This window comes from Ranitomeya variabilis, chromosome 2 (assembly GCF_051348905.1).
Source record: "Ranitomeya variabilis isolate aRanVar5 chromosome 2, aRanVar5.hap1, whole genome shotgun sequence".
Classification (NCBI taxonomy): Eukaryota; Metazoa; Chordata; class Amphibia; order Anura; family Dendrobatidae; genus Ranitomeya; species Ranitomeya variabilis.
The window spans coordinates 1109129431-1109150796 of record NC_135233.1 but is presented as its reverse complement, the minus strand read 5'-3'; the positions used below and the strand labels follow the sequence as shown (position 1 = coordinate 1109150796).

The following is a 21366-nucleotide window of genomic DNA, read 5'->3' as shown; positions in this document are numbered from 1 at the left end:
GGTGATCCGGATTAATACACATAGTCACTTGTGTCCAGTATTGTGGTTTATTATTAGCCAATGGGGTGGAGTCAATCCCCTTCAGAGGAATAAGAGTCTCCAAAGGCTCTAAATCATACCCACAACGATTGGCAAAGGACCAATCCATAAGACTCAAAGCGGCGCCAGAGTCGATATAGGCGTCAGTAGTAATAGATGACAAAGAGCAAATCAGGGTCACAGACAAAATAAATTTAGACTGTAAAGTGCCAATGGGAACGGATTTATCAAGCTTTTTAGTACGTTTAGAGCATGCTGATATAACATGAGTAGAATCCCCACAATAGAAACACAACCCATTTTTCCGTCTAAAATTCTGCCGCTCGCTTCTGGACAGAATTCTATCACACTGCATGCTTTCTGGCGTCTTCTCAGTGGACACCGCCAGATGGTGCACTGGTTTGCGCTCCCGCAGACGCCTATCGATCTGAATGGCCATTGTCATGGACTCATTCAGACCCGCAGGCACAGGGAACCCCACCATAACATCCTTAATGGCATCAGAGAGACCCTCTCTGAAAGTAGCCGCCAAGGCACACTCATTCCACTGAGTAAGCACAGACCATTTACGGAATTTTTGGCAGTAAATTTCAGCTTCATCTTGCCCCTGCGATAGGGACATCAAAGTTTTTTCTGCCTGAAGTTCCAAATGAGGTTCCTCATACAGCAAGCCCAAGGCCAAAAAAAACGCATCCACATTGCGCAACGCAGGATCCCCTGGTGCCAATGCAAAAGCCCAATCTTGAGGGTCGCCGCGGAGCAAGGAAATCACAATCCCAACCTGCTGTGCAGGGTCTCCAGCAGAACGAGATTTCAGGGACAAAAATAGCTTACAATTATTTCTAAAATTCTGAAAGCTAGATCTATTCCCTGAGAAGAATTCCGGCAAAGGAATTCTCGGCTCAGATACCGGAGCATGAATAATAAAATCTTGCAAATTTTGTACTTTCGTGGTGAGATTATTCAAACCTGCAGTTACACTCTGAAGATCCATTATTAACAGGTGAACACAAAGCCATTCAAAGATTATAAGGAGAGAGAAAAAAAAGAAAGACTGCAGCATAGACAGACTGGCAAGTGATCCAATTAAGAGCACAGAAAAAAAAAAAAAAAAAAAAAAAAACTCTCAGCAGACTTCTTATTTCTCTCCTTTCTCAGCCAAGGATTTTAACCCTTTAGTGGGCCGGTCAAACTGTCATGATCTCCATGGCCAGAGAACTAGAATAAGCCTCTATAGGAACAAGCTCTTGGAAGATGTAACTATACTGACCATGAACTAAACCTACCGCATCATCTAGAAGTAGCCAGGTAGCATGTCCTACTTTTTATCCCTATATGCCCAGCGCCGGCCGGAGAACTAAATAATGCTAGCAGAGGGAAATATAAGACCTGACTCACCTCTAGAGAAATGCCCAAAAGGAGACAGAGGCCCCCCACATATATTGGCGGTGATATGAGATGAAACAACAAACGCAGCAGGAAAATAGTTTTAGCAAATTTGAGGTCCGCTTTCTAGATAGCAGAAGACAGAAAGCATACTTTCATGGTCAGTAGAAAACCCTAACAAAACACATCCAGAAATTACTTTAGGACTCTGGCATTAACTCATAATACCAGAGTGGCAATTCCTGATCAACAAGAGCTTTCCAGACACAGTAACGAAACTGCAGCTGTGAACTGGAACCAAAATACAAAAACAAAACATGGACGAATGTCCAACTTATCTAGTAGATGTCTGGGAGCAGGAACAAGCACAGAGAGGCTTCTGATAACATTGTTGACCGGCAAGCATCTAACAGAGAAGCCAGGTTATATAGCGACACCCAGATCTAATCAGAACAGGTGAACAGGGAAGATGATGTCACAAGTTCAATTCCACCAGTAGCCACCGGGGGAGCCCAGAATCCAAATTCACAACATCTTATATAGACAGGTGTGCGCCTTTCCAAATCAAGTCCTATCAGTCTAATTACACACAGCTGGACTCCAATGAAGGAGTAGAACCATCTCAAGGAGGATCACAAGGTAATGGACAGCATGTGACTGAAATATGAGTGTCTGAGCAAAGGGGCTGAATACTTATGATCATGGGATATTTCAGGTTTTCTTTTTTAATAAATTTGCAAAAAATTAAACATTTCTGTTTTATTCAGTCAAGATGGGGTGCAGAGTGTACATTAATGAGAAAAAATGAACTTTTTTTGAATTTACCAAATGGCTGCAATGAAACAAAGAGCGAAAAATTTAAAGGGGTCTGAATACTTTCCGTACCCACTGTATGTACAGATTTTGGGGTTGGGGTAATCTACTGTTGTGTGGTCAATCCCTCTCATATGATAGATTGTGTTACTTACAGCGTGTCTGCACTCCATCTTACAACCCTTTTTACAGCACTTCAACATGTCAGGGCACTGGTAGTCCTTGGCGCACAGGGTGTCATCCAGCCTTTTACAAGCTATTTCTGGATAATCCTTTTCACAAGCTCCAGGTTTATCTGCAAAACATCAATGAAGAGGTAGAAAGTGATAATCAGGTTTATCATCATGCTGTGCCACCATCATCCATGCCAATCATCTACCTCACTCTTCCAGCTATTAGAGTGGACACAAAGTTCTCACACCTTCATCAAATGTTCTTCATAGTCTACAGGAACACTTAGGGCCCAATTCAATAAGGTGCAAGAGGCCCATAATTCATTACAAGTGTGGTGTGTGTCTGCCGGAGATGTACGGGGGCTGGAGCACAGTAAGGCCAAGTGCACACGTTCAGTATTTTTCGCTATAAAAACATGATAAAAACGTGAAAAAAACGCTAACATATGCCTCCCATTATTTTCAGTGTATTCCGCATTTTTTGTGCAAATGTAGCCTTTTTTTCCGCGAAAAAATTGCATCGCGGAAAAAAAAGCAACATGTTCATTAAAATGCGGAATTGCAGGGGATTCCGCACACCTAGGAGTCCATTGATCTGTATACTTTTCGCACGGGGCTGTGCACACCATGCGGGAAGTAAGCAGATTATGTGCAGTTGGTACCCAGGGTGGAGGAGAGGAGACTCTCCTCCACGGACTGGGCACCATATAATTGGTCAAAAAAAAAGAATTAAAATAAAAAATAGTCCTATACTCACCCTCGATGTCTTCCCGCCTCTCCGCTGCATGCTGACGCTTCGGTTTCTATAGCTGGTGTGCGGTGAAGGACCTGCGATGACGTCACGGTCTTGTGATTGGTCGAGACCGGTCATGTGACCGCTCACGTGACCGCGACGTCATGGAAGGTCCTGAACCACACCGGCATCTATAGGAACGGACGCCTGCAGGTGAGTATAACCATTTTTTTTATTTTTTTTATTATTTTTAAACATTCTATCTTTTACTATAGATGCGGCATAAGCAGCATCTATAGTAACAAGTTGGTCACACTTGTCAAATGCTATGTTTGACAAGTGTGACCAACCTGTCAGTCAGTTTTCCAAGCGATGCTACAGATCGCTTGGAAAACTTTAGCATTCTGCAAGCTAATTACGCTTGCAGAATGCTAAAAAAAAAACGCGAAAAAAACGGAAAAAAACCGCAAAAAAAATGCGGATTTATTGCAGAAAATTTCCGGTTTTCTTCAGGAAATTTCTGCAAGAAATCCGGATGTGTGCACATACCCTTAGGGGTTTCGCGGAAAAAAAGGCTACATTTGCACAAAAAATGCGGAATACACTGAAAATAATGGGAGGCATATGTTAGCGTTTTTTTTTTGCGTTTTTATCACGTTTTTATAGCGAAAAAACGCGAAAAAAACGTGAAAAATACTGAACGTGTGCACATGGCCTAAGGGTGAATGTTGGGCCACAGACTGGATGTAACTCTTCATAAATTCACCAAATAAATGAAAATGCCAAAAGTCGCAATATTTTTGTACAACTTCTGAGTTTTGCAAACATTTTGTGATTTACTAAGGTTTTTTACACTAGAAAAATGGTGAAATACCATAGTAACTCAATTCTTCATTTTTCTTTTTCACAGTCTACACAAGCTGTAGTCTCAGGAACTGGCGATGAGTGAAGATCTCTAATGAAGATAACCTGGATAACAGCAATCATTGCCAAGTGAGAACTTCCAATCACTGCCTATTCCACCCGAAAACTCCAAGTCCAAAATCATAAGTTCACATTGAGGGTATGTGCACACGTCAGGATTTTGTCAGGATTTTTCATCAGGATTTGTAGCCAAAACCAGGAGTGGAACAATTAGGCCGGGGACACACTTAACGTATAAAAAAATGGTCCGTTTTTCACGGCCGAGAATCGCACAAATGTTTCAAAAACAGTGATCCGTGTGCAGTGCGAGGATGCGATTTCCTCGCATCAAATGATCCGTGTGACATCCGTGTGACAACCGTATGGCATCCGTATGCCGAGATTTTCTCGCAAGCTTGCAAAACCGACATCTAATGGATTTATGTGCTCAAATGTTCGGGAAAACATATATACAGTATATATATATATATATATATATATATATATATATATATATATATGTAATTGAGACACATATATATATATATTCAATTGCCGGCTTTGCATTTCTCCTTCACAAACCCGACAGGATATGAGACATGATTACATACAGTAAACCATCTCATATCCCCTTTTTTTTTGCATATTCCACACTACTAATGTTAGTAGTGTGTATGTGCAAAATTTGGCCGCTGTAGCTGCTAAAATAAAGGGTTAAATGGCGGAAAAAATTGGCGTGGGCTCCCGCGCAATTTTCTCCGCCAGAATGGTAAAGCCAGTGACTGAGGGCAGATATTAATAGCCAGGAGAGGGTCCATGGTTATTGGCCCCCGCATGGCTACAAACATCTGCCCCCAGCCACCCCAGAAAAGGCACATCTGGAAGATGCGCCTATTCTGGCACTTGGCCACTCTCTTCCCACTCCCGTGTAGCGGTGGGATATGGGGTAATGAAGGGTTAATGTCACCTTGCTATTGTAAGGTGACATTAAGCCAGATTAATAATGGAGAGGCGTCAATTATGTCACCTATCCATTATTAATCCAATTGTCTGAAAGGGTTAAAAAACACACACACACATGATTACAAAGGATTTTAATGAAATAAACACAGCGGTTGTTTTAATATTTTATTGCTCTCTCAATCCATTTGCAGTCCCTCGCTTGGCAAAATAATAAACACACAATATACATACCTTCTGCTGACCCGTCTCATCCCACGAGGTAATCCATCTGAAGGGGTTAAAATAATTTACAAGCAGGAGCCCTGCTAATGCAGCGGTGTGCTCGTGCTTGTAATTCCTCGGCGAATGAATGAAATGTAGGTCATTGACCTACATTTCCTTCAGTCGCGGTGATGCGCCCCCTGGTGGATGTCCTCATGACCTGGAGCGTGGGAAAAAGTTCCCAGGCTGCAGTTCATGAGAACATCCAGCAGGGGCGCATCACCGCAACTCAATGTAAGTACAGATCACTGCTTTCCTTTCAGCACCCGGGGATTACAGGCACGAGCGAGTGGTTTATCGCAGCTCGTGCCTGTAATATTAGTTAACCCCTTCAGATGGATTACCTCGTGGGACGTGATAGGACATCAGAAGGTATGTATCTTGTGCGTTTATTATTTTGCCAAGCGAGGGCCTGCAAATGGATTGAGAGAGCAATAAATTATTAAAACAACCGCTGTGTTTATTTCATTAAAATAATTTTAAATCATGTGTGTGTGTGTTTTTTACCCCTTTCAAACAATTGGATTAATAATGGATAGGTGTCATAATTGACGCCTCTCCATTATTAATCTGGCTTAATGTCACCTTACAATAGCAAGGTGGCATTAACCCTTCATTACCCCATATCCCACCGCTACAGGGAGTGGGAAGAGAGTGGCCAAGTGCCAGAATTGGCGCATCTTCCAGATGTGACTTTTCTGGGGTGGCTGGGGGCAGATGTTTTTAGCCACGGGGGGGCCAATAACCATGGACCCTCTCCTGGCTATTAATATCTGCCCTCAGTCACTGGCTTTACCATTCTGGCGGAGAAAATTGCGCGGGAGCCCACGCCAATTTTTTCCGCCATTTAACCCTTTATTTTAGCAGCTACAGCGGCCAAATTTTGCACATACACACTACAAACATTAGTAGTGTGGAATATGCAAAAAAAAGGGGATATGAGATGGTTTACTGTATGTAAACCATGTCTCATATCCTGTCGGGTTTGTGAAGGAGAAATGCAAAGCCAGCAATTGAATTACCGGCTTTTCTATAGAACACCGCTGCGTATTTCTCGCAATGCACACGCATGGTCCGTGTGTAATCCGATTTTTTCTCGCACCCATAGACTTGCATTGGCGAGTCTCGGCCGAGATACGCTGACAATCGCAGCCTGCTGCGAGTTCCCTCGGATCCGAAATACGGTGGAGAAAATATCGGATGATGGGAGCTGAACCATAGATTAACATTGGGCCGAGTGCTATGCGATTTTTTATCGCATAGCACTCGTCCGTATTACGGTCTAGTGTGACCCCGGCCTTAGAGGAAAAGTATAATAGAAACATATGCACCACTTCTGCATTTATCACCCACTCCTGGTTTTGGCTACAAAACCTGATGAAAAATCCTGACAAAATCCTGACAAAATCCTGACGTGTGCACATACCCTTAAGGGAACCTCTGTTCTAAGTTTTTTCTTAGATTTTTCTTTTTAGAAATGGCATAATCACATGTAAGACAGACATGTTTGGAGAAGGACAGTGGACAGACAATGCTGTAGACGTCTAGACTTTTATACTGTGTATGAAAATCTCTAGACATGTCTACAATCCTGTGCAACAATCTCGGGAGCCTAGAGGAGTCTCACTAATGGATGGTCGAGGTATGAAGGGTCTCGGTGCCCAGACAAGGTGACCTTTACTGCTGAGATCTGACGTCCAATTAATACTTCCAAACACATTCCTATATGTTATGTACGATGATCAAATGATTTGTTCCACGGTGAATTTAAGCTTTATCAAACTGGAATAAATGCAAAGCTTTACACAACACCCCTCTCCACGTTCCCCCATACAATGCCAATGGATAGAAGGACACAGGCTAACATCAGATGGTAGATGTCTCTTCTCATTGAACCCCAGTTCTGAGGGAAGTTCTCTCCATACGTCACTGTGGATAGAGTTACCTGTGATAATTCTCTTACCAAACAGAGGTGCTGTGCATTTTGGTGTTTTGGCGTGCACACCTCGGTGCAACACTTCTTATCCCAACCGCAGTCTTTGTCTGTCTCACACTCTCCTGGGGATTTTGCAAAGTGAGTTGCCCCGAGGGCCAGGGGTTACTTGGTACCGGGTTCGGTAGTTGAAAAGTGGGATGTCACGGTGGCTGCGACCCGGTCCGTGGCCCAGGGCGCCCATGTAAAAGGGAAAGGTCTTTAATGGGATAGAGTTTATGTTCGTGACACCACCTGTGGTATTCGGTCAGGGTGACTGACGCTGCTTTAAGGGGTCCGCTGGGGGATGTTATGGCTGCTAGATGGTATATCTTCCCACAAGTGAAGTATGTCCCCAGGGCTCCCGGTGTGTAGATGGTGATATAGAGAAAGGTGCAGAGAAGAACGAGGACACAAGGTTGCAGCCTCTTTACCTTTACTGAAGATTTCAGCATCCACAGTCCAGGGCACCAGATCACAGGGCAGGCAGAGAAGTCCGGGCAGTCCAGAGACAAACGAGTTCCCCTGGGTAGGTCAGGTGGGAGTCTACCACTCTGCGCTTTCTGTCTCTAAGTCCCTGCTGCCACTAAGTGTCTCAACAAGGTCTTTAATCGTTCTGCTGTCCTAGGACAGGTACCTGTATGGCAGACAGCTCGGGCCATGTGAACTGGGGTCTGTTCTCGGTGACTCTAGGCTCCTAGGTGCTGCTGTGCCACAGGTAATTATGGGCAAAGTCCTTGTAGAACAATACCCTCCGGTTCTGCTCTGTGTTTTATAATCCACAAACACCTCTCATTGGGGTCTGTTACAAACCCCCAAATATAACAGAAATCATGGAAAGTCTACTTCTAAAGCAGATAGATGAAGCTGCAACCCATAATGAGGTCCTGGTTATGGGGGACTTGAACTACCCGGATATTAACTGGGAAACAGAAACCTGTGAAACCCATAAAGGCAACAGGTTTCTGCTAATAACCAAGAAAAATTATCTTTCACAATTGGTGCAGAATCCAACCAGAGGAGCAGCACTTTTAGACCTAATACTATCTAATAGACCTGACAGAATAACAAATCTGCAGGTGGTCGGGCATCTAGGAAATAGCGACCACAATATTGTACAGTTTCACCTGTCTTTCACTAGGGGGACTTGTCAGGGAGTCACAAAAACACTGAACTTTAGGAAGGCAAAGTTTGACCAGCTTAGAGATGCCCTTAATCTGGTAGACTGGGACAATATCCTCAGAAATAAGAATACAGATAATAAATGGAAAATGTTTAAGAACATCCTAAATAGGCACTGTAAGCGGTTTATACCTTGTGGGAATAAAAGGACTAGAAATAGGAAAAACCCAATGTGGCTAAACAAAGAAGTAAGACAGGCAATTAACAGTAAAAAGAAAGCATTTGCACTACTAAAGCAGGATGGCACCATTGAAGCTCTAAAAAACTACAGGTCCTTCTCAAAAAATTAGCATATAGTGTTAAATTTCATTATTTACCATAATGTAATGATTACAATTAAACTTTCATATATTATAGATTCATTATCCACCAACTGAAATTTGTCAGGTCTTTTATTGTTTTAATACTGATGATTTTGGCCTACAACTCCTGATAACCCAAAAAACCTGTCTCAATAAATTAGCATATCAAGAAAAGGTTCTCTAAACGACCTATTACCGTAATCTTCTGAATCAACTAATTAACTCTAAACACATGCAAAAGATACCTGAGGCTTTTAAAAACTCCCTGCCTGGTTCATTACTCAAAACCCCCATCATGGGTAAGACTAGCGACCTGACAGATGTCAAGAAGGCCATCATTGACACCCTCAAGCAAGAGGGTAAGACCCAGAAAGAAATTTCTCAACAAATAGGCTGTTCCCAGAGTGCTGTATCAAGGCACCTCAATGGTAAGTCTGTTGGAAGGAAACAATGTGGCAGAAAACGCTGTACAACGAGAAGAGGTGACCGGACCCTGAGGAAGATTGTGGAGAAGGACCGATTCCAGACCTTGGGGAACCTGAGGAAGCAGTGGACTGAGTCTGGTGTGGAAACATCCAGAGCCACCGTGCACAGGCGTGTGCAGGAAATGGGCTACAGGTGCCGCATTCCCCAGGTAAACAGCGGCAGAAGCGCCTGACCTGGGCTACAGAGAAGCAGCACTGGACTGTTGCTAAGTGGTCCCAAGTACTTTTTTCTGATGAAAGCAAATTTTGCATGTCATTCGGAAATCAAGGTGCCAGAGTCTGGAGGAAGACTGGGGAGAAGGAAATGCCAAAATGCCTGAAGTCCAGTGTCAAGTACCCAGTCAGTGATGGTGTGGGGTGCCATGTCAGCTGCTGGTGTTGGTCCACTGTGTTTCATCAAGGGCAGGGTCAATGCAGCTAGCTATCAGGAGATTTTGGAGCACTTCATGCTTCCTGGCACCTGCTCACAGTGCCAAAACCACTGGTAAATGGTTTACTGACCATGGTATTACTGTGCTCAATTGGCCTGCCAACTCTCCTGACCTGAACCCCATAGAGAATCTGTGGGATATTGTGAAGAGAAAGTTGAGAGACGCAAGACCCAACACTCTGGATGAGCTTAAGGCCGCTATTGAAGCATCCTGGGCCTCCATAACATCTCAGCAGTGTCACAGGCTGATTGCCTCCATGCCACGCCGCATTGAAGCAGTCATTTCTGCCAAAGGATTCCCGACCAAGTATTGAGTGCATAACTGAACATTATTATTTGATGGTTTTTTTGTTTGTTATTAAAAAACACTTTTATTTGATTGGACGGGTGAAATATGCTAATTTATTGAGACAGGTTTTTTGGGTTATCAGGAGTTGTAGGCCAAAATCATCAGTATTAAAACAATAAAAGACCTGACAAATTTCAGTTGGTGGATAATGAATCTATAATATATGAAAGTTTAATTGTAATCATTACATTATGGTAAATAATGAAATTTAACACTATATGCTAATTTTTTGAGAAGGACCTGTATAGGGAGAAAAATACTTTATCTAAAAAACTAATTAAAGCTGCCAAAAAGGAAACAGAGAAGCACATTGCTGAGGAGAGTAAAACTAATCCCAAACTGTTCTTCAACTATATCAATAGTAAAAGAATAAAAACTGAAAATGTAGGCCCCTTAAAAAATAGTGAGGAAAGAATGGTTGTAGATGACGAGGAAAAGGCTAACATATTAAACACCTTCTTCTCCACGGTATTCACGGTGGAAAATGAAATGCTAGGTGAAATCCCAAGAAACAATGAAAACCCTATATTAAGGGTCACCAGTCTAACCCAAGAAGAGGTGCGAAACCGGCTAAATAAGATTAAAATAGATAAATCTCCGGGTCCGGATGGCATACACCCACGAGTACTAAGAGAACTAAGTAATGTAATAGATAAACCATTATTTCTTATTTTTAGGGACTCTATAGCGACGGGGTCTGTTCCGCAGGACTGGCGCATAGCAAATGTGGTGCCAATATTCAAAAAGGGCTCTAAAAGTGACCCTGGAAATTATAGGCCAGTAAGTCTAACCTCTATTGTTGGTAAAATATTTGAAGGGTTTCTGAAGGATGTTATTCTGCATTATCTCAATGAGAATAACTGTGTAACTCCATATCAGCATGGGTTTATGAGAAATCGCTCATGTCAAACCAATCTAATCAGTTTTTATGAAGAGGTAAGCTATAGGCTGGACCACGGTGAGTCATTGGACGTGGTATATCTCGATTTTTCCAAAGCGTTTGATACCGTGCCGCACAAGAGGTTGGTACACAAAATGAGAATGCTTGGTCTGGGGGAAAATGTGTGTAAATGGGTTAGTAACTGGCTTAGTGATAGAAAGCAGAGGGTGGTTATAAATGGTGGATTCTCTAACTGGGTCGCTGTGACCAGTGGGGACCGCAGGGGTCAGTATTGGGACCTGTTCTCTTCAACATATTCATTAATGATCTGGTAGAAGGTTTACACAGTAAAATATTGATATTTGCAGATGATACAAAACTATGTAAAGCAGTTAATACAAGAGAAGATAGTATTCTGCTACAGATGGATCTGGATAAGTTGGAAACTTGGGCTGAAAGGTGGCAGATGAGGTTTAACAATGATAAATGTAAGGTTATACACATGGGAAGAAGGAATCAATATCACCATTACACACTGAACGGGAAAGCACTGGGTAAATCTGACAGGGAGAAGGACTTGGGGATCCTAGTTAATGATAAACTTACCTGGAGCAGCCAGTGCCAGGCAGCAGCTGCCAAGGCAAACAGGATCATGGGGTGCATTAAAAGAGGTCTGGATACACATGATGAGAGCATTATACTGCCTCTGTACAAATCCCTAGTTAGACCGCACATGGAGTACTGTGTCCAGTTTTGGGCACCGGTGCTCAGGAAGGATATAATGGAACTAGAGAGAGTACAAAGGAGGGCAACAAAGTTAATAAAGGGGATGGGAGAACTACAATACCCAGATAGATTAGCGAAATTAGGATTATTTAGTCTAGAAAAAAGACGACTGAGGGGCGATCTAATAACCATGTATAAGTATATAAGGGGACAATACAAATATCTCGCTGAGGATCTGTTTATACCAAGGAAGGTGACGGGCACAAGGGGGCATTCTGTGCGTCTGGAGGAGAGAAGGTTTTTCCACCAACATAGAAGAGGATTCTTTACTGTTAGGGCAGTGAGAATCTGGAATTGCTTGCCTGAGGAGGTGGTGATGGCGAACTCAGTCGAGGGGTTCAAGAGAGGCCTGGATGTCTTCCTGGAGCAGAACAATATTGTATCATACAATTATTAGGTTCTGTAGAAGGATGTAGATCTGGGGATTTATTATGATGGAATATAGGAATATAGGCTGAACTGGATGGACAAATGTCTTTTTTCGGCCTTACTAGCTATGTTACTATGTTACTATGTTACCTCGGGCTCCCGGTACCGGGATTCTTGCGCTGTAGCTCTTCAGAGGCCTGCTCGTGGCCTCCTGGAGCTCTCTCTTTCCTCTGTGCTCCACTCGTGTCTGTCCTCGCACAGATGCACACAGACTTCTACTAACTGAGCTGACTCTGCCTCCAAACCAAGATCTTTATTCAGGGAAGCTGCCCTAAAACAGGGCTTGGAGCTCCCCCTCCTGGCCTGGAAGTGGAAGGTGTTTTGTGTGTGTAAACCTACCAAAGGAAATCTCACTTGTCTCCAGACATAGCACTATCCTCCCCGTGAGGAAGACAGCACTACTGTGGTACCCGAACTCCTGGGGTGCCACAAAAGTATCGTACATTTAAAATTGGGCAGTGTCCAGGATTCTCTGCTAGAGGAATGACAGAAGGTCAGAATTAGGGTATGTTCCCAAAGTCAGTAATTGGCAGCGCTTTGGACGCAGCACACGTCCGCTGCCGGCTTTTGAACACAGGTGAATCCGCATCTGTTCATTGAACCGTGCGCATTCACCACGTCCAATACACATTACAAATCTTATATCGAGGTCCTGTAAGAATGCAGGATCTTAGGGAAGTCTCTACCCCATTATTTACTCATTGATCGTCTTAGCTGAGGACTTCACCACTTGCTTCAAGAAAGAGATCGATACCAACATTGATCGCTTTATCCCACGTTCCCTGACACCCTTCTATATAACTAGAAAGATGTGTCCACATAATCTGCTCCTCCATTACAGATTAATAATCTACACTCGCCTCCACTAATCCCATCCGCCTCACTACAGATGATCACAACGTTTGACATTCTAGTTTGTCGGCTTTACCACATTTTTTCCCAGAAATTAAATTAATTACTCCAGGCAGATCCCAGTAAAACATCCCAGTAACACCAGGCAGATCCCAGTAATAGCATCCCAGTAATACCAGGCTGATCCCAGTAATACCAGACAGATCCCAATAATAACATTCCAGTAATACCAGGCAGATACAGGTAATAACATCCCATTATTACCAGACATATCCCAGTAATTACACCTCATTAATATCAGACAGATCCCAGTAATACCAGGCTGATCCCAGTAATAACATTCCAGTAACACCAAGCAGATCCCAGTAACACCAGGCAGATCCCATTAATAACATCTCAGTAATACCAGGCAGATTCCAGTAAATACAGCAGATCCCAATAATAACATCCCAGTAATTCCTGGCAGATACTACTAGGCAGATCCCAGATCAAATAGATCTAATGGATGGAAATGATGAAATTGTAAGAAAGGATGTTGAGAAGGCCGAACTTTTAAAATCCTATTTTGCATCTGTTTTGTCTCAGAAAGGAAATGTAATATCAAATGACCTTCACTGTCCTATTAAAAGAATAGAAGAATCCAGGATATCTATAAACAGAAAGATAGTGAGGAAACACTTAGCTAACATAAACAAATTCAAGTTTCCGGGTCCAGATGAATTACACCCCAGAGTACTGAAGGAGATAGCAGAAGATATTTTTGAACCACTCTACATGATCTTTGAAAATTCTTGGAGAACAGGAGAAGTCCCAGAAGACTGGAGAAGAGCAGATATTGTTCTTATCTTCAAAAAGGGGAAGAAGGTGGACTCAGGGAACTATAGGCTGGTGAATCTGACGTCTATACCAGGAAAGATCTTTGCACAAATTATTAAACAACATGTATGTAAGTACCTGGATAAGAACGAAGTGATTTACCAGAGTCAGCATGGGTTTGTAACTAATAAGTCATGTCAGACTAACTTAATTTCCTTCTATGACAGAATCACTGACTGGGTGGATCAGGGAAATGCTGTAGATATAGTATATATTGACTTCAGCAAAGCATTTGACAAAGTATCTCACATCATCCCTATTGAAAAGTATGGAATGGACAAGGCAACTGTTAGGTGGATTCATAACTGACTTAGTGATCGGACCCAAAGAGTGGTCATAAATGGCTGCACATCCAGTTGAAAGAATGTCTGTCCTGGGCCTGGTATTGTTCAACATCTTTATCAATGATTTAGATGAAGGAATTGAGGGTAAACTGATTAAATTTGCTGATGACACAAAGCTAGGAGGGACAGCTAATACTGGAGAAGAGAGAGAGGATTCAAAAAGATATAAATAAACTGAAGCAGTGGGCAGTAACTAACAGAATGGTTTTTAACAAGGAAAAATGCAAAGTACTACATCTGGGCAATAAAAATGAAAAAAGCATTTACAGAATGGGAGGAATAGGGCTAAGCAACAGCACATGTGAAAAAAACTTGGGTATACTAATAGATCACAGACTGAACATGAGTCAACAGTGTGATGCAGCAGCAAAAAGGGCAAATGAAATTCTGGGATGTATTAACAGAAGCATACAGTCTAGATCACGTGAAGTAAATATTACCCTCTACTCCTCTTTGGTCAGACCTCACCTGGAATACTGGGTCCAGTTTTGGGCACATTTTAAAAAAAGACATCAACAAACTGGAGCAACTTCAGAGAAGAGCGACCAGAATGGTGACCGGTCTGCAAACCATGTCCTATGAGGAACAGTTACAGGATTTGTTAATGTTTAGCTACAAAAAATTAGACTGAGAGGAAACTTAGTAGCTGTCTACAAATATCTCAAGGGCTGTCACATTGTAGAAGGATCATCATTATTCTCATTTGCACAAAGAAAGACTAGAAGCAATGGGATGAAACTGAATGGAAGGAGACGCAGATTAGATATTAGAAAATACTTTTTGACAGTTAGGGCGATCAATGAGTGGAACAGGCTGCCACGAGAGGTGGTGAGGTCTCCTTCAATGGAAGTCTTCAAACAGAGGCAGGACAGACATCTGTCTGGGATTTAGTGAATCCTGCATTGAGCAGGGGGTTGGACCAGATGATCCAGGAGGTCCCTTCCAACTCTACCTTTCTATGATCTATGATTCTATAATATTGGATTATTACAGCAAAAAGTGTGAAAAAATAACAATGTTTAACAACGCGCAGAGTTTGTGAGGCTGACGGTGGATTGTACACATCTAAATGTAAGCAGCAGAAGTCAGCGGATCTGTGTGCAGCAGAAGTCAGTGGATCCATGTACAGCAGAAGTCAGTGCATCCATGTGCAGAAGAAGTCAGCCGATCCGTGTGCAGCAGAAGTCAGCAGATCTGTATGCAGCAGAAGTCAGCAGATCCATGCGCAGCAGAAGTCAGCGGATTCATGAACAGCAGTAGTGAGTGGATCCGTGTGCAGAAATAGTCAGCGGATCCATGCACAGCGGAAGTCAGAGGATCCATGCGCAGCAGAAGTGAGCAGATCCATGGACAGCAGTAGTCAAAGGATCCAGGTGCAGAAGAAGTCAGCGGATCCGTGTGCAGCCAAAGTCAATGGATCCGTGTGCAGCAGAAGTCTGCGGATCAATGTGCAGCAGAACTCCGCAGATCTGTGCTCTGATCAGTGGCTTCAGAGGGTCGGCTCTGGCTCTTCTAGGCGCATCATCAACAGGAACAGTCAGAACTATGCCTTCCGTCCATGCCCTTCGTCCATGTTCTCCATTCATGCCCTTCGTCCATGCTCTGTGTCCATGCCCTCCAGCCATCCTCTCCATCCATGCCCTCCGTCCATGACCTCCGTCTATGCTCTCTGTCCATGCGCTTTGTCCATGCTCTCCATCCATGCCCTCTGTCCATGCCCTTCGTCCATTATCTCTGTCCATGCCCTTCTTCCATGTCCTGTTCATTCTTTCTATCCATGCCCTCTGTCCATGCCCTTCATCCATGCTCTCGTTCCATGCCCTCCATTCATCCTCTCCATCCATACCCTCGTCCATGACCTCCTTCCATCCTCTCTGTCCATGCCCTCCGTCCCTGAACTCTGTCCATGCCCTCTATCCATGCCCTCCATCCAACCTCTCCATCCATGCCCTTGTCCATGACCTCCGTCCATCCTCTTCATCCATGCCCTCCGTCCATGCCCTTTGTCCATGCTCTCCATCCATGCCCTCTGTCCATTATCTCTGTCCATGCCCTCCTTCCATGTCCTGTTCATCCTTTCTATCCATGCCCTCTGTCCATGCCCTCCGTCCATGTCCTTCATCCATGCTCTCGTTCCATGCCCTCATCCATGCCTTCCATCCATGCCCTCCATTTATCTTTTCTGTCCATACCCTCCATCCATGACCTCCGTCCATCCTCTGTCCATGCCCTCCGTCCATGCCCTCTGTCCATGCCCTCTGTCCATGCCCTCCGTCCATCCTCTCCATCCATGCCCTCTGTCCATGCCCTCCGTCCATCCTCTCCATACATGCCCTCCGTCCATGACCTCCGTCCATCCTCTCCGTCAATGCCCTCCGTCCATGCCCTTTGTCCATGCTTTAAGTCCATGCGCTTTGTCCATATTCTCCGTCCATGCCCTCTGTCCATGCCCTCAGTCCATTATCTCTGTCCATGCCCTCCTTCCATGCCCTGTTCATCTTTTCTATCCATGCCCTCCGTCCATGCCCTTCATCCATGCTCTCGTTCCATGCCCTCCATCCATGCCTTCCGTCCATGCTCTCTGTTCATTCTCTCCATCCATACCATCTGTCCTGTTATGAACTGGTGGTTTAGGAGCAACATGGGACGTGCTCTGGAGGAGGTGGTACCTGTACTGACCGCAGTTCCTGAGCTTAACACAACACTAGAAGTAGCCGTGGGATGTTCCTGTCACTCCCTAGACACCTCGTCACAGCCGGAGGACTAACTACCCCTAGAGATAGAAACAGGAAAGCTATCTTGCCTCAGAGAAAATTCCCAAAGGATAGGACAGCCCTCCACAAATATTGACTGTGAGTGGAGAGGGGAATGACATACGCAGAATGAAACCAGGATGTAGCAAAGGAGGCCAGTCTAGCTAGATAGATAGAACAGAACAGAATACTGTGCGATCAGTATTAAAAACTAGAAAAATCCACCACAGAGTTTACAAAAATCTCCACACCTGACTAAAGGTGTGGAGGGTAAATCTGCTTCCCAGAGCTTCCAGCTTAACTGAATAAATACATAATGACAAGCTGGACTAGAAAAAACATAGAAAGTGCAGAAAGATTAAGTCCACAACAAGTGGACTGCAAAAGAACAAAGAAAGGACTTATCTTTGCTGAACTGGTCAGAATATCAGGGAAATCCAAGCAGAGATGTGAATCCAACCAGGAACCATTGACAACTGGCACAGGCTGAAGGATGGAACCAGGCTAAATAGCCGAGCCAGAAAGACAATCAGTGGAAGCAGCTGCTGACTACTAAATCCAAGGAGCAGCAGTACCACTTAAAACCACCGGAGGGAGCCCAAGAGCAGAACTCACAAAAGTGCCACTTACAACCACCGGAGGGAGCCCAAGAGCGGAATTCACAACAGTACCCCCCCCTTGAGGAGGGGTCACCGAACCCTCACCAGAGCCCCCAGGCCGATCAGGACGAGCCAAGTGAAAAGCACGAACCAAATCGGCGGCATGGACATCGGAGGCAACAACCCTAGAATTATCCTCCTGGCCATAACCCTTCCACTTGACAACATACTGAAGCCTCCGCCTCGAAAAACGAGAATCCAAAATTTTCTCCACCACATATTCCAACTCCCCATCAACCAACACCGGGGCAGGAGGATCAACAGAGGGAACAACGGGCACCACATATCTCCGCAACAAAGATCTATGGAAAACATTATGGATGGCAAAAGAGGCTGGAAGGGCCAAACGAAAAGATACCGGATTGATAATCTCAGAAACCTTATAAGGACCGATAAACCGAGGCTTGAACTTAGGGTAAGAAACCTTCATAGGAACATGACGAGAAGATAACCAGACTAAATCCCCCACCCGAAGCCGGGGACCAACACACCGACGGTTAGCAAAACGTTGAGCCTTTTCCTGAGACAACGTCAAATTGTCTACCACATGAGTCCAAATCTGCTGTAACCTGTCCATTACAGAATCCACACCTGGACAATCAGAAAGCTCAACCTGCCCCAAAGAAAAACGAGGATGAAAACCAAAATTACAAAAGAAAGGCGAAACCAAAGTAGCCGAACTAGCCCGATTATTAAGGGCAAACTCGGCCAACGGCAAGAAAGCCACCCAATCATCCTGGTCAGCAGACACAAAGCATCTCAAATAGGTTTCCAAGGTCTGATTAGTTCGCTCAGTTTGGCCATTTGTCTGAGGATGAAACGCCGAAGAAAAAGACAAATCAATGCCCATCCTAGCACAAAAGGCCCACCAAAACCTAGAAACAAACTGGGAACCTCTGTCAGACACAATATTCTCCGGAATGCCATGCAAACGAACCACATGCTGAAAAAACAATGGAACCAAATCAGAGGAGGAAGGCAATTTAGGCAAAGGTACCAAATGGACCATTTTAGAGAACCGGTCACAAACCACCCAGATAACAGACATCTTCTGGGAAACGGGAAGATCCGAAATAAAATCCATGGAAATATGCGTCCAGGGCCTCTCAGGGACCGGCAAAGGCAAAAGCAACCCACTAGCGCGGGAACAGCAAGGCTTGGCCCGGGCACCAGTCCCACAGGACTGCACAAAAGAACGCACATCCCGCGACAAGGAAGGCCACCAAAAGGACCTAGCAACCAAATCTCTGGTACCAAAAATCCCAGGATGACCAGCCAACACCGAACAATGAACCTCAGAAATTACCTTACTTGTCCATCTATCAGGAACAAACAGCTTCCCCACAGGACAGCGGTCAGGTTTATCAGCCTGAAATTCCTGAGGCACCCGCCGTAAATCAGGGGACATGGCAGAAAGAAACACCCCTTCCCTAAGAATGCCAACCGGCTCAAGGACTCCAGGAGAATCAGGCAAAAAACTCCTAGAGAGGGCATCAGCCTTAACATTCTTAGATCCCGGAAGATACGAGACCACAAAATCAAAACGGGAGAAAAACAGGGACCATCGAGCCTGTCTAGGGTTCAACCGCTTGGCCGACTCGAGGTAAATCAGATTCTTATGATCAGTCAAGACCACAACGCGGTGCTTGGCTCCCTCAAGCCAATGTCGCCACTCCTCAAATGCCCACTTCATGGCGAACAACTCCCGATTGCCGACATCATAATTGCGCTCCGCAGGCGAAAACTTTCTGGAAAAAAAAGGCACACGGTTTCATCAAAGAACCATCAGAACTCCTCTGAGACAAAACGGCCCCTGCCCCAATCTCAGAAGCATCAACCTCAACCTGAAAAGGAAGAGAAACATCCGGCTGACGCAACACAGGGGCAGAAGTAAATCGGCGTTTAAGCTCCTGAAAGGCCTCAACAGCCGCAGAGGACCAATTCGTCATATCAGCGCCTTTCTTCGTCAAATCGGTCAGGGGCTTAACCACACTGGAAAAGTTGGCAATGAAACGGCGATAAAAATTAGCAAAGCCCAAAAATTTCTGAAGACTCTTCACAGATGTGGGTTGAATCCAGTCATGAATGGCTTGGACCTTAACAGGATCCATTTCTATAGACGAGGGAGTAAAAATAAAACCCAAAAAAGAGACCTCTGAACTCCAAATAGGCACTTAGACCCCTTCACAAATAAAGCATTATCACGAAGGATCTGGAATACCATCCTGACCTGCTTCACATGAGACTCCCAATCATCGGAAAAAATCAAAATATCATCCAAATACACAATCATGAATTTATCAAGATAATTGCGGAAAATATCATGCATGAAGGACTGAAATACAGAACAATAGAGAGCTCGAAAGGCATCACAAGATATTCAAAATGGCCTTCGGGCGTATTAAATGCAGTTTTCCATTCGTCACCCTGTTTAATACGAACAAGATTATATGCCCCTTGAAGGTCAATCTTAGTAAACCAACTAGCCCCCTTGATCCGAGCAAACAAATCAGAAAGCAAAGGTAAAGGGTATTGGAATTTGACCGTGATCTTATTAAGAAGGCGATAATCAATAAGGGTCTCAAGGAGCCATCCTTCTTGGCAACAAAAAAGAATCCCGCTCCCAATGGTGACGAAGACGGCCGAATATGCCCCTTCTCCAAAGACTCCTTAACATAACTCCGCATGGCGGCATGCTCTGGCACAGACAGATTGAAAAGTCGGCCCTTAGGGAACTTACAGCCAGGAATCAAGTTAATAGCACAATCACTGTCCCTATGTGGAGGAAGGGAACTGGACTTGGGCTCATCAAATACATCCTGGAAATCCGACAAAAACTCAGGAACTTCTGAAGAGGGGGAAGAGGAAATTGACATCAAAGGAACGTCACTATGTACCCCTTGACAACCCCAACTAGTCACAGACATAGATTTCCAATCCAGCACCGGATTATGTCCCTGTAACCATGGAAAACCCAGTACAACAACATCATGCAAATTATGCAGCACCAGAAAACGGCAATCTTCCTGATGTGCTGGAGCCATGCACATGGTCAGCTGAGTCCAATACTGAGGTTTATCCTTGGCCAACGGTTTAGCATCAATGCCCCTCAAAGGAATAGGGCTCTGCAAAGGCTGCAAGGAAAAACCACAGTGCCTGGCGAATTCCAAGTCCATCAAGTTCAGGGCAGCGCCTGAATCCACAAATGCCATGACAGAAAAGGACGATAATGAGCAAATCAAGGTCACAGATAAGAGAAATTTAGGCTGTACAGTACTGATGGTAACAGACCTAGCGACCCTCTTAGTACGCTTAGGGCAATCAGAAATAACATGAGCAGAATCACCACAGTAAAAACACAGCCCATTCTGGCGTCTGTATCCCCGCTGTTCTGCTCTAGTCAGAATCCTATCACATTGCATAGGCTCAGGACTCTGTTCAGAGGACGCTGCCATATGGTGCACCACTTTGCGCTCGTGCAGGCGCCGATCAATCTGAATGGCTAGAGACATAGATTCGCTCAAACCAACAGGCGTGGGGAACCCCACCATAACATCTTTAAGGGCTTCAGAAAGACCCTTTCTGAAAATTGCTGCCAGAGCCTCCTCATTCCATTTAGTGAGCACAGACCATTTTCTAAATTTCTGGCAGTATACTTCTGTCGCTTCCTGACCCTGACACAGGGCCAACAAGGTCTTTTCTGCATGATCCACAGAATTAGGTTTGTCATACAATAATCCGAGCGCTTGAAAAAATGCATCTACATTAAGCAATGCCGGATCCCCTGATTCAAGGG

General features: G+C 44.3%; 1 protein-coding gene across 1 annotated transcript in view; it reads right to left on the bottom strand.

Moving 5' to 3' along the window:
- LOC143808836 (waprin-Rha1-like) overlaps positions 1-21366 on the bottom strand; it is a 60820-nt gene that overhangs the window by 15376 nt on the left and 24078 nt on the right. Inside the window, exon 2 of the mRNA XM_077291937.1 lies at positions 2394-2533. Coding sequence (XP_077148052.1) covers positions 2394-2533 — 140 coding nt within the window. The remainder of the gene's footprint in view (positions 1-2393; positions 2534-21366) is intronic.